The sequence below is a fragment of the Ictalurus punctatus genome, chromosome 1 (assembly GCF_001660625.3).
Source record: "Ictalurus punctatus breed USDA103 chromosome 1, Coco_2.0, whole genome shotgun sequence".
Classification (NCBI taxonomy): domain Eukaryota; kingdom Metazoa; phylum Chordata; class Actinopteri; order Siluriformes; family Ictaluridae; genus Ictalurus; species Ictalurus punctatus.
In genome coordinates this window covers 14116568-14142022 of record NC_030416.2, presented here as the reverse complement: position 1 = coordinate 14142022, position 25455 = coordinate 14116568, and the positions used below count along the sequence as shown (strand labels likewise).

Below are 25455 nucleotides of genomic sequence, written 5' to 3'. Positions count from 1 at the left end.
GTGGAGACTCAGATGTACGATAGACATCTGAGGATGTCACTCTTTGTGTAAGAATTGTGCAAGGCAGGTAAGAGCCCGTAGGCACTGAAACATGGACCTTGTTTTCTTTGGCCATGTTGGTTTTGTGCTTCGGAAACCTTCTGAGCCTTCTGGTGGCAAGCCCAAAGTGCTACCCCAGTACACAGGACAGATGATGTAGTGTTGATTTGCCTGATTTGTCCTGGGGAGAGCGGCATCAGCAAGACAGGCAGAGAAAGCAAGCACCTTGCTGGTACCTGTCTTTGGCTTTCAAAAGGATTCTGCAAAACATGGAAGTATGGCTCTTTAGGCTAACTGCTCAGTGTATAGTGGACAAAAATGCAAAATAGGGGGAATCAAAACATTGTCCAAAGCAAAGAAAATGTTTTTGTATGACTGGGAAGCTCCAGCCACAGTGCTGCTTATTAATCTCAACCCAGCTACAGTGGTGCTTGAAAGTTTGTTAGAATTTTCTACATTTATGCGGAAATATGACCTAAAACATCATAAAGTCTTCACAAAAGTCTTAATAATAGATGAAGAGAACCCAATTAAACAAGATTAAACAAAAATATTGTACTTGGTCATTTATTTATTGAGGAGAATGGTCCAATATTACATATCTGTGAGTGGAAAAAGTATGTGAACCTTTGCTTTCAGTATCTGGTGTGACCAACTTGTGCAGCAATAACTGCAACTAAACGTTTCTGGTAACTACTGATCAGTCCTGCACATCGGCTTGGAGGAATTTTAGCCCGTTCCTCAGTACAGAACAGCTTCAAGTCTGGGATATTAGTGGGTTTCTCACATGAGCTGCTTGCTTAAGGTCTTTCCACGACATTTCTATTGGACTAAGTTCAGGACTTTGAATGGCCCATTCCAAAACATTAACTTTATTCTTCTTTAAACATTCTTTGGTAGAATAACTTCTGTGCTTAGGGTCATTGTCTTGCTGCATAACCCACTTTCTCTTAAGATTCAGTTCATGAACAGATGCCATGATATTTTCCTTTAGACTTTGCTGCTGTAATTCAAAATTCGTTGTTCCATCAATGATGGCAAGTTGTCCTGGCCCAGATGCAGCAAAACAGGCCCAAACCATGATACTACCACCACCATGTTTCACAGAAAGGATAAGGTTCTTATGCTGGAATGGAGTGTGTTCCTTTTTCTAAACATAACTCTTCTCACTTAAACCAAACAGTTCTATTTTGCTCTCATCCATCCACAAAACAATAGCCTTCTGGCTTGTCCACATGATCTTTAGCAAACTGCAGATGGGCAGCAGTGTTTTTTTTTTTTTTTTTGGAGAGCAGTGGCTTTCTCCTTTCTCCTGCCATGCACACCATTGATGTTCATTGTTCTCCTGATGGTGGACTCATGAACATTAACATTAGCCAATGTGTGAGAGAGGCCTTCAGTTGCTAAGGAGTTACCCTGGGTTCCTTTGTGACCTTGTGGACTATTACACATCTTGCTCTTGGAGTGATCTTTGTTGGCCGACCCCACCTGGTGAGGATAACAATGGTCTTGAATTTCTTCCAATTGTACACAATCTGTCTGATTGTGGATTGGTGGAGTCCAAACTCTTTAGAGATGGTTTTGTAACCTTTTATAGCCTGTTGAGCATCAACAACTCTTTTTCTGAGGTCCTCAGAAATCCCCTTGTTTGTGCCATGATACACTTTCACAGACATGTGTTACGAAGATCAGACTTTGATATATCCCTGTTCTTTAAATAAAACAGGGCGCTCATTCGTACCTGATCATCATCCCATTGATTTAAAACACCTAACTCTAATTTCACTTTCAATTAACTGTTAATCCTAGAGGTTCACATACTTTTGTCACGCACAGATATGTAATAATGGATCACGTTCCTCAATAAATAAACATCCAAGTATAACATTTTAGTATCATTTGTTTAACTGGGTTCTCTTTGTTTACTTTTAGAATTTGTGTGAAAATATGATGATGTTTTAGGTCATATTTATGCAGATATATAGAAAATTCTTCAGGGTTCACAAACTTTCAAGCACCGCTGTAAATTAGCAGACACCTGTGATACACAAACAACCTGTGATAAGGCAAAGGAAAACCACTCAACCACACCAGTGCCACATAGCCACAGGCCTAGTTGGCAGCTAACTTTGCAGACTCAGCAATAAACAGCACGTGGTATGGCTTTTCAAAAAACATTCAACCATTCAGCAGGAGAGACACAAAGGAAAATGCATCACTAGAAATAAGTAACCAAAAAGAGGTGCTGCAGTTCCTCAGGTCTGGCAGAGTCTGAGCAACTCCCTATTGAGTCAGGCTGAAGCCAGGGGTGACTGGCAAATGGCATGAGAAAATGGCCCAGCAGGATTACCCATTGATGCCTGAGTTTCCTTCATGGGCCCTGAGAGCCACTGATTATTGTTGTGTGTTGTATATGCACCATTATGCTTGGTCTCATGAGGGTTGGCCTAGAGTGCTTGCGTGAGTAATCTTGAACAGACTCCGTGAACTCTTGACATTGCAGAAGAGAATTACGAAAGAGTTTGATGTTCACTGTCTCCAGCTCCAAACTTTGACCCGTTTCATTGAACACCAGGGACCCTGCCAAGTCTTGATGTGAGCCAGTGGTGGAGTGAGAGGAATTCTTCAGGGTCCTGCTCGAAACCTATTGCATGCGAACGGTGCAGAGAAGCCTGCTGAGATATGATCTTAATGTTTTACTAGCACACATTTCCTCTTTTATACCAGTCTGTTTACTAAAGATCCCAAAAGCACTTTGTCATATCAAACAGCAAACCGGAGTCTTGTTACATATAGCATTGTCTTCTCTGTAAATGAATGTTGTTGTTATTATTATTATTATTATTATTATTATTATTATTAATGTGTTTTTGCAAAAGTTGAGACTGCCCTGTTTTTCACAGATCATGTAAAGCTTGAGAACGTGTCATTACACTGCAGGGATCTGCCGTTCTTTTGGGTTTAAGGCAGCAACGAATCATTTTTTAAAGATTGAACAATGTCATCTATTTTTTGGATAAATTACTAATCTAACAATTACTCCCTGTTCCAATTATAGCAACTTATTTTAAATGAAATAATGATAAAATACACTTGAAATTGAAACATTCCAGTGGATTGTGTTGATCTTTGTTTCTTTATGTAAATGGTACTAAATCAGTGGCCTACACTTATATGTTGTCTTCCCATTAGAAGCAGTCTAAAAATAACAGGCCTCATTAAACTATTAGCTGTTTTACTGTTAAGTATTTTACATAAATACTTAACCCTCATAAATTCATCAAGTCGTTGTCATTAAGTAATAATAACATTGATCAGTGTAGTCAATTTGACTTACCAATCAGGAGTTTTTAGGTGGTTTCCTTTTACATGTCTGACGTTCATTGATGTGCTGAAATAAAAGGCATCTCAGCTTTGCATTACACTTGTGCGTTTGAGTGAAAAACGTCCCCATTTCTAATATTTCAGGTGTTGCCAGTGCTGCTGTACTGAACATCAGCACGGCTGTGATTACTTTACAGCTCAGCGTGTAACCCTTTTTGTTCCGTATTTATTTGGACCGCGTGAGAATTAATCGTTATGTTGTAATTGAAATCAGTTGGTCTGTTTCTTGAGTCTATTAAAAAGACAAAAACATATATCTTAACAGTGTTTAATTATATATACTCATCAAAAAGAGAAACGTCCTCTCACATTCAACTGCTTTTATATCCTGCAAATTTCTTAACATGTGTAAATATTTGTATTAACATAAAAAGATTCAACAATTGAGACATAAACTGAACAGGCTTCACAGACATTTGAGGAACAGAAATGGAATAACGAGTCCCTGAACAAAGAGGGGTTCAATATTAAAAGTAACAGTCAGTATGTGGTGTGTCCTCCAGCTGCTTTAAGTACTACAGTGCATCTCATCCTCATGGACTGCACCAGATTTGTCAGATCTTGACGTGAGATGTTACTCCACTCTTCCACCAAGGCATTTACAAGTTCTCGATCACATTTGGGGGGGAAGCATGGTTACACGTTGTTTTCCACTACATGGACGATCAGCTGTCTTTCCTGTCTCCCTGCAGCACTGTCTTAGGCGTCTTACATTACAGACATTGTAGTTAATTGCTCTGGCTACATCTGCAATCCTCATGCCTCCCTGCAGCCGGTCTATGGCATGTTCACGCAGGTGAGCAGGAACCCTAGACACCTTTCTTTGGTGTTTTTCAGAGTCTGTAGTAAGGTCTCTTTAGTGTTCTTATTATTGTAACTGTGACCTTAATTGCCTACTGCCTGTAGCAGACGGACTGACAGCGTCTCACTATTTGCACTATTTAGATTTTTTTCAGTATTTAAAAAGGAGTGAGCTTTGTTAACAGAATTCTGACCTGGAGCACAAGAAACGCTAAAAGATGTGGTTGAAGACAGAAAATCTATTTCCACAATGAAAAAAAAACCTTTATACAAAGTTCATGTCCATTTAATTATATTACATTAGGGATTTCTCAACATTTATTAATCAAGGAAAATAAGCCAGATCTATGCTTGACAAGCGTGAGTTTTCACAATTCCTCATGACTATGAATAATTTTTAAAGTCTAACTATCGAAATTCTAAGTAACTGGAGACAAAACTTTTTTGTACTCCACGTAGATCATAAAACATTGAAATCGTTTGAGAAAAGTAAACGTTTTGTGATATTTATTCAGAAAAAGCACAGGTCCCAGTTTACTTGTATTTGTTTATAGGGCAGTCTTGCCCGGATCAGCATGGCAGGCACGTTGACGTCCTTGCTTATGTGCGCAGGCGTGTAGTGTTTCTTTACAAAGTGGCATCGCCAACTACTGCCCCAGCATGCATAATACAGCGTTTTTAGTCGTTTCACTCACAGATCCGTGTGAACGGGGATCGTTTTGACAACGTCGTTGTCTGTACACGAAACTTTTCCGTTTTTATTGCATCATTGTCGTATAAATGTCCCCTTAAGGTGTGTGCAATAATTGTTTATGGTTCATTGAACAAGCATGAAAAACATTGTTTAAACCCATTCCGATAGAGATCTCTAAAGCTTATTTGGATTTTTTGCAAAATGATCTTTAAAGTAATTTAAAGTATATTTCTTTATATCTGTGATAACTGGAGAGACTGAAAACAGACCATTTAAATAGATAGAACACTACATGTTTAAAAGAAACAACAGAAGAGGTGCTTCACAGATCAAGGGTTCACAGTTCATTGCTGAGCTTGGTTTATTGTCTGAGTTTTGCATGTATGTGTGGGTTTCCTCCGAGCTCGCTGATCGGTGGATCGGATAGGAAATTTCCCCCTAGGTGTGAATGAGTGCTTGAATACGTGTGTGCACATGGTGTCCTACACACCATCCAGTGTATAATCTCCTTCTAGCTTTGAGACTATGGAGTGGCTGAAGATCCAAGAATGACCTAAATGTACACAGCTAATTTACTTTATTTGCAATAACTTGTGTTTTGAAAGTGTGTAATTCAAATTCAGTCCTGTAGTTCAGTTCTGTGCACGCTATGAGTGACTGTCAATTTTTAAAAAAGTTGAACATTTAAAAAAATGTTTTAAAAAAGCATTTGAAGCCGTACCCAAATGAGAAAATTGGGTAAAATCGGGTAGTGCTTCTGTATCATTAGTTCACTGATTGTTTGGAATTTTGTAGCGATCTAAACTGTTAATTGGACTATTTAGTCATGCTTTTGCTTCCTTAGAAAGTTTATCCATATAAAGCTGTTTATGTTTGGAGCTCTCTCCTTCAGCTTGTCATGCAACTAAACCAAAATAAACTGTTCCCATTATCTGTTCCATCTAAAGTTTGAATGCAAACAAGGAGCCCAGGCCAACAGTATGTTGGAGTAATCCCACACTGCACTGTGACCTTGATTTCCAAGGTCTTATTTTGCATGTAAAATATGCAGTGGCTCCTAGACAGCAGCTGAGAACGTCCAAGCACTGACTGTTCTACAAACACACTCCCCTTGGTTATGTTTCATCTTCATCATCATCTTTTTCTTCTCTATTAAAAAGCAGTGGTGACATGGACTGAAGAGCCTAGAAACATTGGGTACTGCCATGTCTGGTTGGAAAGTGCATTAGTGTCCACTGTGGACAGTACATATACCTCCTTGATCTAATTGGTTAGATGTTGGTGACCATCATGTTTGTAACCTTGACAGTAAATTGTTGGCCAAAGTTTGGCTTTGAGTTGTGGTGTTCTCTCATTGCATCACAAGTAAAAAAAAAAATCTGTCTAGCTAGTGTTTATTTTGTCTTGATATGTTTAACTGCAAGTTGACTGAATGCGCTGCAAACATTTTTGAGTGTTTCTTGCTCAGTTTTGTGCATGTGCCTGATTTTGAAAATATCTCATTTATCTCTCATTTGTGCAAACTAACCAAGCTAACATGGAAAATAGTTCCTGGACAGTTTCGCACAGCCAAACTATCCCTCAGCTGAATGAAGTGCATTGCATTTAAACACACAGTGCATAATTTTTTTGTTTCACAAAAGTTGGTGGGTTTTATTGCACTGTTGTTTTATATAAGAGAAGAAAAATGCTGGTACTGCTATGTCAGAAGTCTACACAGTTAACAGACACTACAGTTAACACTGTAATTTTTCCCCATTTGTTGAAAGCCCCAAAGGCCCCCCAGTGTTCTATTTACAGCTGCTGCATATCAGCAAAACTTCACCGAATATTACAAAAAAATCTTTGACTTAAAATTAGAGAAGCACTTTTACAATTAGTGAAGACTTGAATTTTAAGACCTGAATTTTTGCAGCCTGAATGTGTGAGGTTGAAATACTACCTAACGAATAATGAAGATGGTATTTTAACAATGGAATATTTTGGAACTGTATTTCAGGAAGGTGAAAGTGTGTATTGGATTTTGAATGCTGAAATTTTGTTTTCAATCAAAATATACAAACCCAATGAATTGCAGAGGAAACTATTTCAAGCATTGCTATTGCTGTGTTTTTAAAAAAAAAAAATTTTATTTTTAAATTTGTGTCAAATTTCTGGCAGAGAAATTCAAGTAGTGTTATCGCGATATGTTTTTATTCAGTTTATGTAATTCAGCATTTTGCCATGAGGACATTTGGCACTGTTATACTTCCATACCGATTGTTATGAATTTATTCCCCTGTGAAACAGGAAGCCATCGTTGAACAATTTCCTGTTCCTAGTCACCTAGGTGTACTAAAAAAATTAGATTATCAGTGGGAATATTCTTCAAATATATGTTTTGTTTAACAAAGGTTAAACGATAAAGACAGTTTTACACAGCCTTATTTATGCTCATATTTACCAAGGTTGCCAATATTAGTGGAAGGCACTGTATTATGAGACCTGGACATGTTTAGGACTGTTTTTATTTGAAACCATCAGCAAGTTAAAAGAGTTTTTTTTTGCCATTTAATTGAATACAATAATAGCCACACTCAACATCAAGTAGCCAAGCTAAGTAATTCTAGTCAAAATCGGTCCCTGCAGAGACCTATGCTGCATTTGTGGTGCCTTGTGGTAATTTGCAAGCTGTAATGATGTAATTTCCCACCTCGGCATGTTCGATGTGTGAAGTGGAAAAAAAACTATATTTGTTTGCTCTGTCAGAGCATGTAAACCTCATAAAAAACTACTTTAACTGCGGTTTTACAGCTATGGGTGAGAAGACTACCCTAAGTTGATAGTTGACAGTTTCAAGTTGGGGGGGCATTTTCAGTGGTTGTACTGGTTTTGGGTCGAATTACATCTTAGCTTCGAACACAGCAGCAGGCTGCTATCACTTACATCACAGTATGTATCGTTTCAGTAGAAACTTGGATTGATATGGTCTTTTTAAATGTTGTGCTGCCAATTGGGTTATTGAGTTCCCTTTCCATGACAGCCACACTTTCTGTGTTAAATGTTTGGGGGCAGAGCATGCTAGGCAAGTCCTTGAGGCAAGTGAAGGGAGCTGGACATCTGCGCCTCATGAGTTGGGACCGGCCGCTGTCGAGGCAGACTGCCGGCTCAAATCATTTTGGTTTCAGATGGATCTGGGGGAAGCGAAAGAGACAGGCGAGTCCCTTTCGATTGCTTTTTCCTCCGGTTCTGAGTCTCCAGTCCCAGCGGGCGCTCACAGTGCGATTTCTCCCCTGGGACTGGTAAATCAGCTTGCTGTCTCCACCTCTGAGGAGATGGGGGAGAAAGCACAACCCATGTGGCTCTCTGAATCCTATAAAGAGCTGCTAGAGTTTGTGACTAGGGCTGTCGGGAAATTGAAGCTAGAATAGCCAGCTGAGGAGGAGTCAGCATAATTTCACATGTATTCAGACACCGTTTCCCCCAAGGGGCATTCCCAAAGCATCAAGCGTGACACAACGTCTCGTGTCCCTTCTCAGGGAACAGGGCTACATACGCAACCCAGAAGTTTGTCACTATTTCAGTGTTGAAAGGCCATAGCATATTTCTTCATTTAAACAAACTCCTACCACAAAAAGATTTTTTTTCTTAGACCCCCATTAATGGATTCTCCCATCTACCATACTGCAGATTCCAAGGTAAATTGTAATTGGTCATTGTTCAAATTAAACAAGTTTATTTAACTGAGTAATTATGACAGTTGTATTCATAAGCAATTTTTATAGTGAAAGTAACATTTTCCAGTTTGAGGGTTTGTAACTGTTTTTCATGATTCCTCTTCTGTATACCACTATGTGAGTGAGTTAGAGCTTCTGTAGATGTTGAACTTTTATGCTTTTAACACCACACCATAGGTAAATAAAGCATCAGCCAAGTTGCTATTTAACCTTCACTATATGGTATTCTATCATTAAGCACAAAGGGGACTGTTACATGCGAAACCAAAAAGTGTTTTTATTTTTATGTTTTATTTTGGCAACAAATAGACAAGCACAATGTACAGGGTGTCCCAAAAAGTCTCCATACATAGGGGACTACGTCAACTGTGCCTTCGTCAGTGGATGATCGTGGACGGACGTTTCTAGGTTGGTCCGCAAGACTTCCGGTCTTTTTGAATTTGTTAATAAGTTTGGCAGCGTTGTCGTGTGTGATGTGCTTGCCATGTTTCCTGTGAAATCCATCGTAACCGTGCAACAGCTTCTCGATCCAGCCATGAGAATGATTTCAATATGTTCTTCTTTTGTCAAAGGCATTCTTAAAGGCTGTCTGCAAAAATTTTTTTTAAATAAATAATAATAATAAAAAAAACCCTGAATATGAAAGACATTTTGCTAAAACATTTTAATTTCCCCTATGTATGGAGATTTTGGGACACCCTGTAGTGAAGATCAGCTCCAGATTAATTGGCAGCCTTCATGAATGTTAATATTAATATTTAACATGACTAGAACCTGCCGTTGAGTAATGTTTAGAACTTAACCATTTGAGCACACTGCATTTACTATTTGATAAGGCACAATTAATAATTGACAAGAGCTTCATTCTGTAATGTCTGAGAACAGTTGTACAAGGAGCTTGTACCATGCCTTCAGGCAGAACAGACATGGTAGTTCATAGTTCATTATAATAGTGATTTACTGAAATCATTTTGTAGAAATCTGTATCCCATTTGAAAACAGAATCCATTGTCCAATGTTTCAAATGATAAATAGAATATATTATAACACATTTTCAGCATTTATGTCTTTAACAAACTTCATTATGTATTTTCTCATTATCTTAGATACAGAGGCACTCATCTTATCACTTTTGTTCTGTTTTCTAGCTGTCCTGAAAACCAGCAGCTCTAATCAGTCAGCAAACAACGGCGCAAAAGCACATGTTCAGGAGTTGCCAGAAGGTGAACTACTGTTACAGGTAATCTGTGCCTCTGCTGTAACTAATATAATTTTATGGCACTTTACTGCCAAAAAAGGAGAATGGAGACTAACAAGAGCATTACACTTTTTATATGCTTTCAAATGTCAAAGGTGTCTTTTGATAAATTTGCCTGCCAGATAAAGTAAATCTGGTATATGTAGTGTTATTTGCTCTAACTTAATTACTCTCATTTGTACATTGTTAATTTTGTTAATGTACCTTGATATCTGTTACTGTACCTGTTACAGTATATCTTAAAACAGCCCTCCATGCTCAACCTCTTTTCTTCTTGCAGGTCATCAATGGATTTTTATTGGTGGTCACCTGTAATGGTACAGTTTTTTATGTCTCTTCAACTGTTCAGGACTATCTCGGGTTCCATCAGGTTGGTCTTAATTATGCTCCAAAGCTCAAAAGTTCTTACTTAGTTCAGCACGTATTTTTGCTATCATGCCAGTTAACTGCTGGAGATAAGTTATTTGTGCACTTGTTATAGTGGGTTGTGTGTATTTTTTGCTTTTCACAGTCAGATATCATCCATCAGAGTGTTTATGAGCTTATTCACACAGAAGACAGGGCTGAGTTTCACCGGCAACTCCATTGGGCGCTCAACCCCAGTAACTCTCCAGACACTGGGCAACTAGTAGAAGGTAAAACTAAGATTACTAGGGTTTATCACTTAATAGTGAGAAAGTAGCAGCCAGGCCAATGCCAAGCTGAGACCCTTTTTATACAGTGGGGGAAAAAAAGGACAAGGGAAACAGATCCACTGCATTCTCATGGGTTCTTCTCCAGGGGTTCTTTTTGCAGTTGCGGAGTCTTTAACTCACAAGAAGAATACCTAGTATTGACCTGTTTACTGTTAAAATATTCGGTCTAATCTTTTCTTGAACTCTACTACTTATCTACACATTTTTACCATTAGAGCCCAGTTTATGTATAGTCTTACTTGTTTGTGAGTTATTGAAGATCGGATTAAACCCATTCAATTCACATGACCAGTCAAATGGGCTAATAACTCTCACATAAATATAATAACTTTGTTAAATGTGTTTCATTTCACAGTTGTTGCAAATAAAATAAATTACTTCGTAGACCCCTTAGGGTCCCTGAACCCCACTGTGTAAACTATGACCTTAGTGCTTTAAAGGTGTGTGGTGTTAAGTTAATGTAGGTCGTGTATGCAGTTGATAGGTGTTTATATTTGCTATGAATTGTTCACATGCTAATTTTATTTTGACTGATCCTTTTGTGATGCCTCAGAGATGTAGTTACACTGAGGCTAGTGAGTTGCATCCTTCCAGATCCCTGCTTGAAATACAATGCTAGTCCACGTATTTTTGGGAAATGGCTGATTTTTCCAACCCGCAAATACTGGTGTGTTTAATATTTATACAGATAATGGCTATATGCAGATGGTATGCATTCTGAACAACAAATATGCTTCCTGCATTGAGTTGTATACAATACATTATAAATTACACACAGCCTGATTTTAAATAGCATCAAATTGCCATATTTTATTGATTATCAGTGATTTGAATATCTATCTGTCTATATATATATATATATATATATATATATATATATATATATCTCAATTGCTGCTTAAATATCAAGAGCATGATGCTTTGTTTCCTGCAGCTACTCAAGATGCACAGTTACCACATACATATTACAACCCCGAGCAGTTACCACCAGAGAACTCTGCCTTTCTGGAACGAAATTTTGTGTGCAGGTTACGATGTCTACTGAATAACTCCTCTGGCTTTCTGGTAAGTTGGAAAAGGTCAGAATTGAAAAGGAAAAAAGGTACTGAAAATATACAAATGAAGAGCAGTTTAAACCAGTGGGGAAATAGCAATTTCTTTCCTCTGAATCATTCTTTGTCTTCCAAAATCGCAAATATGTGAGAAATGAAACAGGCATCCTTGGAATTAAATAGCTTCCACAAAACTATGAAGTTATAATTCACCATTTAACGCTCTAATTCTTTCTTCATTGGGAAGAAAATTCTCCAACCTCTGAGCCACTGAAGGTCTGATGTTTAAATGTATGCTTCAGCAACACATATAGTATATACAGACAAATTAAAGCAATTTCATTTGTCCCTCTAATGGATGAGGGGACCCAAAACATGTCACAGCAAAATGCTTCTTCCAGCATCACAGAGGCATTGTTTTTTTTATTTGTTTTAATTTGTTTCACGGATTTCCTGTGTAAGTGAATCGATGAAATGTTTGGGGCTGTTAAAACAGCTTCTTAACTGCGACATGTGCAACACAAATGTGCTCTAACAAATGCCAGAAATTTTATTTAGCATACTCTGAGCTTGTTCTGCATTCTTTTTGATGAATACCCACTGAGGGTTCTGACAAATCACAGACATTCACACAATATGTTTTTGTGCAATATTACAGCCCGGTCCTAATTTTAACCATATTACATAGAAATTTCATCACACATGTGGTATGAAATTGAAAACAGTTTTTTTCAAAAAGCTCTTTTAAGTAATAAATTCAATGCAACAATAACACTCACTGCCAGTCCATTGTATGCCAGTCCATACTCACTGGCCAAATGACATATTTTGTTGATTTTTGAAGCCAAAAATAAAAGTAAGCACAAACTGTGGATGAACAGTTACTTTATGTTTGATGAACTTTAAAATTGCAATAGCAAAAAAATATTTGGGACACCCTTCTAAGTGAGTACTCAATAACACCCCTTTGACAGATATCAAACCTTTCAGACACATTTTCTAACCCTAAGGCCATCCATAGAGTTTCTGTTTAATGCATTTTCAACCACTGTTACTTGCAGAATGTGTTGAGTTCTGAGATATTATTTGTACCACTTACATATTTTCATTGATTTCCAAGTAAGGGTTTGTGAAGGCCATTCCAAAAGTATCAGCTTGCATTACTTGGAGTAGTTCATGGTGGTTTTTGAGGTATGATTTAGATCATTGTCCTGTTGTGGAAGTCAGCCTCTTTTCAGCTTCAGTTTCTTGATTGACTGTGTCACATTTGCTTCCAGAATTTTCTGATATTTACTGTAATCCATTCTTCCGTCTGTGTAAAATGTTTTGTGCCATTGGCTGTCACACAACCCCAAAGCATAATAGATCCACCCTCATGCTTAACAGCTGGCAAGGTGTTTTCTTCATGAGGTGCTTTTTTTTCTCCACACATACCTTTCATGATTGTTGCTAAATAGTTACATTTTTAGGTCAGTCCATAGCACTTGATTTTAAAATGCCTCTGGCTTATCTAGATGTTGTTTTGCATATATCATCACTTTTGTGATGTGGTCGCAGGTCCCATTTTCTTCTGATGACTCTTCATGCAGATCAGGTTTGTGCAAGCAGTGCTGCACAGTAGAATGGTGCACCACCACTCCTGTGTCAGCTGAACCTTCCTGCAGGTCGACAGTTTAATTTGGGGATTTTGCTTTGCCTTTCTGCCATCATATGGGCAGTTCTAACTGAAAGTTTTCTTGGTCTTTTAGATTTTGCCTTGACTTCCACAGTTCTTGACATTTGACAGTGGAAATTGTGAGTTGGAAGCATTGATATCTTTTTATAGCATTGCTCTGTTTTGTATGCATCAATCATCAGTCCTCAGTCAGCTGCTTAGAAGAGCCCATGGTTTTTGAAGAGTCAAATAATTTAGTACGCTTTGGAAATGCTATTCCTAATGACATTTCTTGACCGTCCTAACGATTTCTTGACTTTCCTTGCGAGTGCTAATGAGTCAATTATGGCCTAATGAGTTAAATGAGGAAGGGTGTCCAAACTGTTGCACATGCCTCAATTACTATTTTATTTTATTGTATTTTTTAGGTTCATCAAATATAAAGTATCTGTGCATTAAAGGAGCATTCCAAGCATAAAACTCTAGCTAATTTTATTCAGTTTATAAATGAGTCCTTGATTTTGATGTCCTCGCAGTTGTAATCATAAAACATTATTTCTTGAACATCAGCACTTTAAGCACAGTTACTGGGTCTTCCACTGAATAATATGCTGAAGAAAACAGACTTTCTGTCTGTGTTGAGTATAAAATGGAGTCCAGAGGATAATTTAATGCCTGGTCAACCTGACAAAATGAGCCAAACTGAGGTAGGACAAGTAGTTAATGTCTACTACTGAATGCTGGTCCTCATCCATGTAACTACTAGTAAGATGGATTGTAAGTTTGCGAACACAAAGGTAGATAATCTTGAAACTTGAAGGATCTGTAGAGATTCTGTATGGAGGAATGATCTCAGATCCCTTGCCATGAATTCTCCAACCTCCTCAGGCATTATAGGAGAAGACTCAGAGCTGTTATCTTGGCAAAGGGAGGTAGCATGAAGTATTGACTAAAAGGGTGCTAATAATTGTTACACACTTATTTAATAAAGTGTTTTTTTTGATAAACCTGTGTTTTGTATGCAATTTTTTGATATCCATGAGAGCAGAGTATTTTTGTGATTTTATTTTTTCACCAAAAGATTAAACAATAAAGGCAATTTTTCACAGCCTTCTTTGCTCATATTTACCAAGGGTGCCAATATTAGTGGAGAGCACTGTAAACACCTGCGTAAGATAAAGGAGAACTTTGCTCTTGTAAATAGTGACAACAAATTTGACTCAAGTTGCCAGCTCTGAAGGCCGCTCTAAATAGTTACTGCTTTATATATTTTATATACTTTATGCTCACTAAATACAATTTTATATTCAATTAAAAGGTGGCAAGGCTTAATTATGGCTAAAAAACATCAATGTCTTTAAAGGCAGTACATTTGAATTGATGGTACCCAGGATTAACAGGAAAATGTCAACATTAACTTGATTATTCCTGCATGCACTTTTGTAATTGACATTTGGTTTTAGAGTCATGGCCAGGAAAGCAACCCTTTATATTGTAGATAATGACGCAAGCGGTTAAGTAAAGTCAAGTGGAATTTAGTTTGTAAGTCTTCTAATACTGCACATATTTTGGGTTCAATGAGAGGTCAGAGAGTACTCCACTAATTATGAACTTGTATTTTCCTTGTAAGCTTTTCTGGTTCTTAAGCTTTAGCCTATTAATTATCATCCTTTTCTACTGCCGGTCGTATGTGGATAAAAGTTTAAGCTGAGTCATAAATTCTCTGAACCACATTTACCAAACCATACTTTTAATGTAGTACCACAGAGGAAGATAATAACTATGACTGCCTGTTGTAGCTTTAAAACGTTTCAGTATAACTGTGATATTAGAGTTCCACTTTCAGGGATACAGATTACAGCTCTTTAAATGACTGCTAAAGCTTCTGCAGCAGAAAAGTATCCAAACATTTTTTTTTGCCAATATTTCTATACTTAAATGTAAATTTTAAGCTCTTGAAATTTATTTCCAGTATATTGCCACATCAAAGGTTTTAGATTGGAAAGCCCGTCAGTTTTCCGTGATAGTTTACTTTAATGTGTAGTTACTGGTTTTAAATTAGCAGCTGTGTTGATCTTTGCCTCTAATCACTACTGTATGCTCTTTTGCTGGCTAACATGGCTGACGTGCTGTCTGTCGGCCTTGTTATCTGCAGGCCATGAACTTTCAGGGCCGTTTAAAGTTCTTGCATGGACAGAATGAAAAGTCTCCAGAAGGCAAACCCATTCCACCTCAGCTGGCCTTATTTGCCCTGGCCTGTCCACTCCAGCCGCCCTCCATTCTGGAGATCCGTGCCAAAAACTTTTTCTTCAGGACCAAACACAAACTGGACTTTACCCCAACTGCATGCGATGCCAAGTGAGTGACACACTTCATTTATGACTTATGACTTTATGACTGTTATTTGATTCCTTTTTGCGTGATCTTTTTCTGTGCTTTAATGAATGAATGAATTTATTTTATTTTATTTATTTATGTATTTATTTATATTTATTATTATTATTGATTTTTTTTTACATTTTTATTATTTTGAATGTGTAAGAGGAGTTTTTACAGTTAGATTTTTTCTCCACCTTTATTAAGTTATTCATCACATTTAATCTAGTATTCACTGACTTTAAACTTTTCTATTTATAGAGCAAATGTGAGCCACCACATGATAAAAATGTCATTTATCACTTCAGTCCTATCAGGTGCTTTTAGTACCGGCTGCTAGCAGCGTTCTACTATCTACAGCAGTACAGCAGTCATACTATCTACAACACCCAGACTCATCCAGTTGATGATTCTTTTGCCCTTGGACTTGTGTTTTTTTTATTTTTTTATTTTAAGTATCTTCTACTAGGCCAGTTATTTGTTTCTGTTTGTTTCTGCACAGAGGGAAGATTGTGCTGGGCTATACAGAGGCAGAGCTGTGCTACCGTGGCTCGGGCTACCAGTTTATTCATGCCGCAGACATGCTACACTGTGCTGAGAACCACATGCGCAGTAAGTTCCTGGGCTACTGTTACAGACATTCAGTCATGCACCTCATATGATATCAATCGAGGGCATGAAGGTCACTTGTCCTGTGCTGTGTTTTGAATTTTATTACTTAGAGCAGCATATAGAGTAGCATTCTTTTGTACTGTATATCAAAACCTGTGTGAATCCTTTAGTTGTCCTGATATATTTAAATATAAAGAGTAATACCAGGTTAATACTATGTACAACCTCCCTTCGCTTCTCCTCTGCAGTGATAAAGACAGGTGAGACTGGGTTGACTGTATTTAGGCTGCTTACCAAACAGAGTGCCTGGGTTTGGGTGCAGGCTAATGCCAGACTCATCTACAAAAACGGCCGGCCTGATTTTATCATTGCCTCTCAAAGAGTTCTCATGCAAGTCCCATTCCTCTTTTTTATTCCAGTGTAAAGATATTTTATACCCAAGAGGCAATATATTCAAATGCACTTATACACACATATAGTAACATATTGTCCTCTTGCAGGGATGAAGAAGGAGAAGAGACCTTGAAGAAACGTAGCCTCATGCTTCCCTTCAGCCTCACCACAGGAGAGGCTGTACTGTATGACATGAACCTGTCCAAGTCCTTTAGCGGCACTCCCTCCGGCCAGGAATCTATTGCATCTGTTACTCCAGGAGACGGTAACCAACAGAAACTCCCTGGTGGACTAGATCCCAACTCTCTCCTGGGCTCCATGATGAAACAAGATGAGTCTATCTATGTATGCCCTTTAGGTTCAGATGACTTAATGAGAGCTCGGGACCCCAAGGAAGAGGAGGAGGAGCTTGGTGGGATCTTTTCTAGTAACTGGCAAAAGAACATTCTTTCTCTTCCTGAGACATCGCTCTTTAAACCAGATCCTGCCATCAGCTCTGGAGGGGAAGAGAGCAACTGTGAGCTCACGAGCTTCATGGGCAGTCTGGGGATCACTCCAGAAGACTTGGATCTTCTACAACAAGAAGAGCTGTTCCTTAACGTAGAGCTGGATGGTCGATATGGCTTCAAAGACTTTACTGATGATGTTCTCTCCTATGTTCAAGAGTCTCTTAGGAAGAAGGTGGACTTTGCACTTCCCAGCAGCGTTCAGGCCAATCCGGAGGAGAGGTGTGTCCCTAGTATTGCACCTCAGTCACATCCTCCATCACAGCCATCACTGAGCCCATGGTCACAGGGTCAGCAGCTTTTTTTACCTAGTCCTTTAATGTCACAGTCCCAGCAACACCACTCTTCTTTTCTTGCCAAGCCTTCAGAGCCAAAGATGCAGCCGTTTATACTAAAGCAGTCCCATTCACAACCTCAGCAATCCTCTTCTATGCAAAATCATCAGGGGTCTCTTCAAGCACAGTCTCATCTGTACAAACAGCCAAGCTTAACACCACATGGACTTCAGTTGAATCCACAAGAGCAGTCACCTCATCCAGTGAACCACAAGCATGTATACCAACCTGAGCACTCATGCTTCTTTAATCCTGAGAAGGAGGTGTATCATAGACTGAAGCACACTGAGGTGAATGGCAGTGGCAGTGTTTCTCTTACAGAGGGCAGCTCCATTAACCAGCAGCTTCCAGCTGTCTTACAGTCTGGATTGCAGCAACCTGGAAGCTTTTACCTGGAATCCAACCATTTGCATCAGGGACTTCCTTATATGAGCCAATTAAATACTGTGTCCATGAACTGCAGCCAGGAACTTCCTCCCTCCTACATTCCTACTGGGCACTCACATGTCAGTGAGTATCTGGAGGAGCTGCTAACCTGCTTGGATACTGTGGATCAGGAGAAGCATGGGCGGTCTGGAGAGCACCAGGGAGGAAGTCATCCTCTCTGTGCACAGTCTAGCCTCAATCATAGAATGCTCCAGCAGCCATACATGGGCCAGGTAAGACTATCGTCTATTTTACTAATATGTATTTTTGATAATTGTATGTTTGTTTGCAACACCGCTTGTGCATGAATGTAGGAATATGTTAGCAAAATTTGGGTTGGTACCCAGGATTGTGTACTTTTTTCTCATATCCATGTTATTGTTTTGAAAGATTTGGACCCCAGAATCTGTATGAGAGATTGACTGGTTATATGATGTTAAATGAAGTTAAATGAAGTTTAATGTTTATATGAGTTGCTTTTAGAATACTCCTTTCATATTCCCGTTTTACATGTTATAGAACATAGATCGATTAACGATACACGTCATTACGTCACCAAGCCACGCCATCCGACGTTCCCTCCAGAATTTCACGTATCGACATACACTTCGTCTTCGTTATGGTACCGTATACAGTTTTGGGTTTCCTTTTTAATTTTACGAAAGCTTCAAGTGCAGTTAATTATTTGTCATGCGGTACGAGCAAATAGACGACTGCTTGAAGCCTTGGGCTGCGTCCCAAACCACCGTGTGTGTACTTGTCCTGTCACAAAATGTGGAGAAAACTCCCACACGACGTTAACAGTGTGATTAAGGTGTTTACGTGTCTATAATGCACGTTGATTATGCGACTAAAACAGGAATACTCCACATGTCTTAATTCGATTTGTGTTTACTTCGAGTATGACTTTAGCCGGATTGAGGTCATCAATAACCGCTGTTTACATGATAGTTTCTTAATCCGGTTAATATCGGAATATTGTTGTCCATGTAAACGTACTGAGAGTCGTAACAAATCTGTATAAAATTCAAATGTCCAAGTGCTGCAAAAGAAAAGCACTCCCCTATAGCATCAGGACATTGTGAGCTTAATTTCTGATTATGATACAGCTGTTTGTGGCCAGGAGCCAAGGGAGCAAAAATGCTCTCTGAGTGGAAGGGATGGCGTCCTTTCTCTCCTGTCAATCACAGTGACTCTAGACAATCATATATAGCTCTTTCCTCCAAGTGGGTCATGCTTTCACATGTCTTCGAGGAAGCTCACGTTAGCCTTCACTCTTCCCGGTTGTAGGTGTAGTATGATGGCTGGTAGTATGATGGGAATTTGTTGCGGTTACCCGAATGGTGGCTTAATGACCTCAAGGGAGGAAGTTCAGTTGCCCTTGCGAATTGAAATGCCTGACAAATCATGCCTGACAAGGTTGGGCTCCTCAGGAGTCCAATAGTGTTGATTGTTCTAAAAGCATTTGCTATTACAGAGTTCAAAACAAGTCCCCTGTTGTTTATTTTAGAATGGTGCACTCGGAGATCTGCAGGGAAGCTTAGAAGAGGATGGTATCGGCGGCCTCGCAGCACAGCCTCCTCAGCAGAATTCTTGCGACAGCAGGCCCCACCCAGACCTGTCCATGGGATACATGTGAACATACAGCACGAGGAGCTCACAGCCTAGCAGTGCTCAAGCTAGGAGACGTGAGGATGAGAAGCTCAGTCAGGACTTTACACAGAGCAGTAATAAAGAAAAAGAATAGAACTAGAGGGAGTAGGAGTGGGAAATGGGAAGAGTGTGTAAGAGGTGCTGAGCAACAGCAGACAAGGCAATGTAAGAAAATACCTGAGTGAATATGTGAAATATTATCCTTTGTGTCCGATTAACTGAGCTGTGATTTAACCACAGTCAGATCCATCCAGTGAATAGAGGTATCCCTGTGTGTGTGTGTGTGTGTGTGTGTGTGTGTGTGTGTGTGTGTGTGTGTGTGTGTAATAATCCTAAGCGTTCTTCTGAGTGAACATGTCTCTCTCGTTCGCTTTTCATTTGAATCATTGTCAAGTTGATTTCTGTCGTCACACCTGTATACAGTGGTCCGATCTGTTCCTCCAGGACCACGATAGAAACGAAACAACACAACACAACAGAGTGTGGTACATAGGCTTACATAAAGTCCAAAATATGCACTGTGTGTGTGTGTGTGTGTGTGTGTGTGTGTGTGTGTGTGTGTGTGTCTGCGTGTGTCTGCGTGTGTCTGCGTGTGTCTGCGTGCATGCTTGCCTGCACGTGTGTGTGTGTGTGTGTGTGTGTGTGTGTGTGTGCGCGTGTGTGTGTGTGTGTGAGACAATGCACTTATGGTACAAAAGGCTAAAGCACATCATTTTCCATTATACTATGGAAACTAATTAGGTTTTTAATATGCAATCTGATTTAATGTTATTAATTTACTTCTGATGTGGACTGCTGTGTTTCAAAGTTGTTTTTTTGTTTTTTGTTTTGTTTTTTTTGAGATAGTCCAGGCCAAATATTTGTTAAAGATATTTTTTAAATTGTGAATTTTTATTCCTGTACACTGTGATATTTTTTTCTACAAAGCAAGCGACAATCACACTTCTGCAGTATTTTGCATTGTACAGTTAGTGGCAGAATTACGCTGCTTCACCTAAATCATGAACGCGAATAACGGAAGTGAATTTGAGATTATTTACCAAGGTATATTTGTGGTATTTCCTCAGCACTGTCGATATGAATATGCATCGGCAGTTGGATATAAGATAATATAAGGATCATCTGAGAATCCTATATATTTGACAATCATCTTAGCAGTTTGTTTTATACAGTAATTTAACACTTTGTAATCTGTTGCACTTTGGATAAACCTGTTGTTAAAACATGCTAACACATGTAGCACTTCCGTACAGGCATCTGTGAGTTTAGCCAGTGGCTTGTATGTGCAGTAGGTATGAGAGGAAACATAACGTTCTTAGCACACTCATCCGCAGTACGTGCTTTATCCTGTCCCAGGAACACTTGGTCCATCACAGGACAGCATGTACGCGTATAGAGTAGCGACTCCACTGACATATTTTGTTGGAGAGGGGAAGAAACTCCGGAGGACATGGAAAACATGCAAAACATCTCAAAGACATTAACCCGAGCTCAGGATCGAACTGTGGACCCTGGAGCTGTGAAACAGCATCAACTACCTGCTGCACCACCCTACCACCCCTCTATGTATCCAGAGACATGAACACCGAATTGAATCTTTGGCATTCTTTTAATTAACAGGCAGTATTTGTACTGCATTTCTTCGGATGACCATTGTATTAATGTGTTATTGTATTAATTAAATAATGCAAATGAATTAAACCATACAAATATTGGTGTAAATTACTTATGGATTCAGAAACCTTATTTTTCAACTATATCTCCATGATCGCTAAATGTAATATTGATTCAATTCTTTAAATTCATTATTGGAAGATATTGGTATATATGTCAGGTTATTGTTTTCATTTTGTTCAGTTTAATCATCACTATAAATGTTCTCAGGATGTGTGTACACAATGTTGCACGTTGGATTTTTCCTCCTGAAACACAGGAATTATGTAGGGCCACACAAACCTCGGGAAGACGATGAGGAATAGTTCACTGAAAAAGCAAAGAATAGTGTGAGTGCACGAATGAGTACAATGAATCTCTCACTTCCCACATTTTACACTTTCCCAAAACACCCAACAATTTGTCCTCATTCAGTAGTTCTTGATTTAAAGGTCTTTTGAACCATCTGCCTCTATGGCATATAACAAAAATGGTTATTTGTTACATAATGTTGCATTATTTTTACTTGTACCTCAGCACTTCCATACGACTGAGATTAAAATCTTTTGACCTTTTTAAATGTATTTTATTGTTATTATTATTATTATTATTATTTTTTACAATAGCATACCTGTATTCCACAAATAATTAAAAAAAATAGAAGGATGTACAGGGTGTGGTATAATCTTTTAATTTCTCCTATTTAATGAAATATTTCACGTGAATATTAATTTGGATTCATCATAAATACTAATCTCTGGGCTACAATTGTTTGGAGGGTTGCTCATGTTTCAACTTGATAAAACATCTTTTGTACAGTAGCAGTGAAGTTTTATTGATTTGATCCTGGTTGATATTCTCCTCCACTCCAAAATTCCTTCACGGAACCGCATTATCGCCAGCTGACAAGATCATATAACAGAAGATTGAGCTCTTATTGTGTGCAGCCATGCCATTATTCATGCATTTGGCACGTTTTGGATTTCACATGATCCTGCAAACCATTGCTCTTCCTGTTATCACTGCAACACCTGTTTGTTAGGACAAGAAAGAGCATTATCTGGGGTTTATTTCCTCCCGGGTAGACATTACAACAAAACCACTACACGTATGCGCATAAACACTTGGCCATACAATAGATATATTCAACGGCAGGCAAATCATGCAGTGGATGAACAGACTGGTGTTGATAATTGATATAGTAACCTACACCTCTGCTTTCCTGATATATTAAAGAGGTGTTTGCTGTGAGCTGGCCTTGAGGGGAAACTAAAATGAACTGCTGGCTAGAATGGGATCAGTGACTGTGTCTCTGCAGACACTAGGGGTTTTGTTCATACTTCATTCTGAGACATGCTTCATCCTCAACCCCTCTTACACACAGTCTAGCCTTTCCCCTATGACTTCTGAACCAGAGTTTCCAGTCAGTAAACAGCTCTTTTTCTCAGCTTCTGAGACCTCCACGTGTCAGCTGTAATTTGATTAAGTTTCTCATGTGAATCTGTCATATTTTCACTCCAAAGCGATGAATGAAGGATGTGGTTATTGCAGTCAGAAGACTGTCTGGCCGTGTGGTTACACTGTCTATCACGATTTGTGATTATAAAGCCAACATTTCCTCAAAAAAACCGCAAGTTAAAGTGCAGTGGCGCCCTCTAATGGCTGCAGATATGCTCACTAAATAAGAGCAGGTTAGAGTAGTTTTTCCACTTAAACACAACTCCTAAACTAGTTGGGTTGCTTTATGCTATGCAAAAACGATGTAACCATTGTGCTTGCTCTATGTAAGTGACTAGACTTATTAAAGAACCGCATAATGACAAGCTTGACGTAGATAAGTGCCTTCATATTTCCATGTTGTTGTTGTTGTTGTTGTTGTTGTTGTTGTTGTTGTTTTTAAGACCATGTCTTTTTCCCTGGGGTAATGATTAGGTAATGCAGTCGAAGGAAGCCACACATCCTTATCCACATGCCAGAAACTACTGCTCGAAAACAGACAATGGTCTTGTATGAATGGTGTGAGTACAGCAGATTTTCCTGTGGGGAAACACACACAAGAGAAACAGAAAGAAAATGGATACGTGAATGTGGCTTTTCTCAAGGGAGCGACTAAATAATGCATCATTACTTCACGATGGACACTGTTTACATAAGCGCACTTATTGTGTTCTTACATATGAAATATAAATACGTGTGCGGATTATATGTACGTGTAATGTTACACATGAGGCTACATTCAAAAATTGCTACTAATCATCTTGCTCACAGGGTGGCTACGCAGGTCAGGAGAAACAAATGTGAGCTGAAGCTCCTTGCCTTAGCTGAAAGTGACTATTGGGGTTTAAATGTGGTGATTACTGGGAATACCCGAGTGAAGAAACCAGACTGACTTACCACCAAGCTAAGAGGAACCACAGGAAACACAAACCACACAAAAACAGGCTGCTCTAGACTAGAGTCAGCACTCAGACTGGATATCTAGTGTTACACAAGTTCAACTCATGTCAGCCTGAAACCATGACTAACTGCACGCTGGTGGTATTTCAGTCTTAATAAATGGATTCTTAAGAAATAAGGGGATTTAAGTTTGAAGCCTTCTTCATTAACAGGCTTCATTATGGTCTTACTGAAAGAAGACTCACAAAACCATACGAACTTTCCCGTCATTAACCTCTTAAAACTTCAGGGTCTGTCAGTGTGTATAGATTTACATACAGTACACCGTGCTCGTCATTACATGCATTTATTCTTTGTTCACTGTAGTTGCTGAATAATTAGACGGAGGTAATAATATGATGTAAGATGAATGATAAGATCTGAGCAGCGGAGCAGCATGTTTGGTTAATCTGCACTACCTATTAATAAAAGCCCATTAGATTTCAGTTGAGCTTTTCTATCATTTGCCACTACACACACTCCCAACTGTAATATTTATCTGAATTTTAGAGAACACAGAGTTCAGTGATAACTCTTATCTGAATGCACTGAGAAAAGGTTCAGAGTGTTGTTAAACATGGTATGATCTCATGTTACAGTTACAGTGACATCGAGGCAGTTGTAGGGATGGAGAATGCCTGCCATGGATTGTATGCAAGCTCGGAAAATAGAAATAAGAGATAGACAGCAGGTGGAAAGAGACGATTGATAGAAACACCACTGACTACAACTTATTAGAAACCTATGTTTATATTTACGTCTTTCGCTGCTGATCAGTATTTGACTTTTTTCTTTTCTTTTTTTCTTTTTTAGAAAGATTTTCAGTCAGACGACTGGCCTGGATTTATAACTCATTAGAAAAGTGTCATCAGAATACGTTCCATTATTCTGCCAAATTGTGAGAAGTTCCATGATGCTGTAGATATGAATCACACGCAGAGTTTAAATGATTGGAATTTTTTTTTTTTGCAACTCAGCAGAGTGATGAAATCAGTGGTAAAATGTAGGCCTATTTTAGATTATAACATAATTCCAGTGAATAATAGGAGACTGTCGATGTGTAGAATCTGAAGAATATCTGTATTATCTTTCTCTCTCAGTGGTGGTTCATTTTCACCTGCGCAAGGCAACTATCAGGTATCTGCCCTACACTTGACACCTGCTTGCTGCCTGAAGTGTTGTGTAGAGAAATGTTTTTAAACCACTTACAAGCTACAGCCTCCCACTTCAGCATGGGAGATTCCCAGGCCGTCATTATGAGAAATTGCAAACAGCTGGCAAGAGGACATCATAGACACATACTCTCTCTCTCTCTCTCTCTCTCTCTCTCTCTCTCTCTCTCTCTCTCTCTCTCACTCTCTCTCCCCGACTGACCACAAACCACTATGTCCCTCTCAGTGAATCTGAACAGCACAGTATCAGAACCAGAACACTAATGACACGTTCCACGAGTGATTCAGAAGCCACCTTCGGTTAAAACACTGCACACGTGAAGCAAAACACAGGGCCACTATCGTTCAGGCAGCACAGATGGAAGAACGTGTCTAGCAGGCTGGTCCTGACATGGTATGAAGACATTCATAAGTAGTCCAACAGGAGCTACGGAGGCGCTCGAGACAGATAGGAATGCCTTTGAAGTGACACATGAAATTGTGAATACTCCCAGCAGCTGTGGATTTATGACAATGACAAATCTGCATAACATCAGAGCTAATGCTGTGCCCATCCACCTTCTGGAGAGATAAAAGAGTCCCTGTCCTCCTTCTCTCCCA

The 25455-nt window shown here is 38.9% G+C and overlaps 1 protein-coding gene across 2 annotated transcripts in view; it reads left to right on the top strand.

Annotated features, from left to right (window-relative positions):
* Positions 1-21319, top strand: part of ahr1a (aryl hydrocarbon receptor 1a) — a 29286-nt gene extending 7967 nt beyond the window's left edge. For both annotated transcript variants that reach the window (XM_017471382.3, XM_017471372.3), the window contains exons 3-11: positions 9783-9874; positions 10173-10262; positions 10404-10527; positions 11522-11652; positions 15449-15651; positions 16172-16281; positions 16530-16671; positions 16782-18174; positions 19452-21319. In XM_017471382.3, coding sequence (XP_017326871.2) covers positions 9783-9874; positions 10173-10262; positions 10404-10527; positions 11522-11652; positions 15449-15651; positions 16172-16281; positions 16530-16671; positions 16782-18174; positions 19452-19580 — 2414 coding nt within the window. In that variant the 3' untranslated portion in view covers positions 19581-21319. The remainder of the gene's footprint in view (positions 1-9782; positions 9875-10172; positions 10263-10403; positions 10528-11521; positions 11653-15448; positions 15652-16171; positions 16282-16529; positions 16672-16781; positions 18175-19451) is intronic.
* Positions 21320-25455: the final 4136 nt, after the last annotated feature.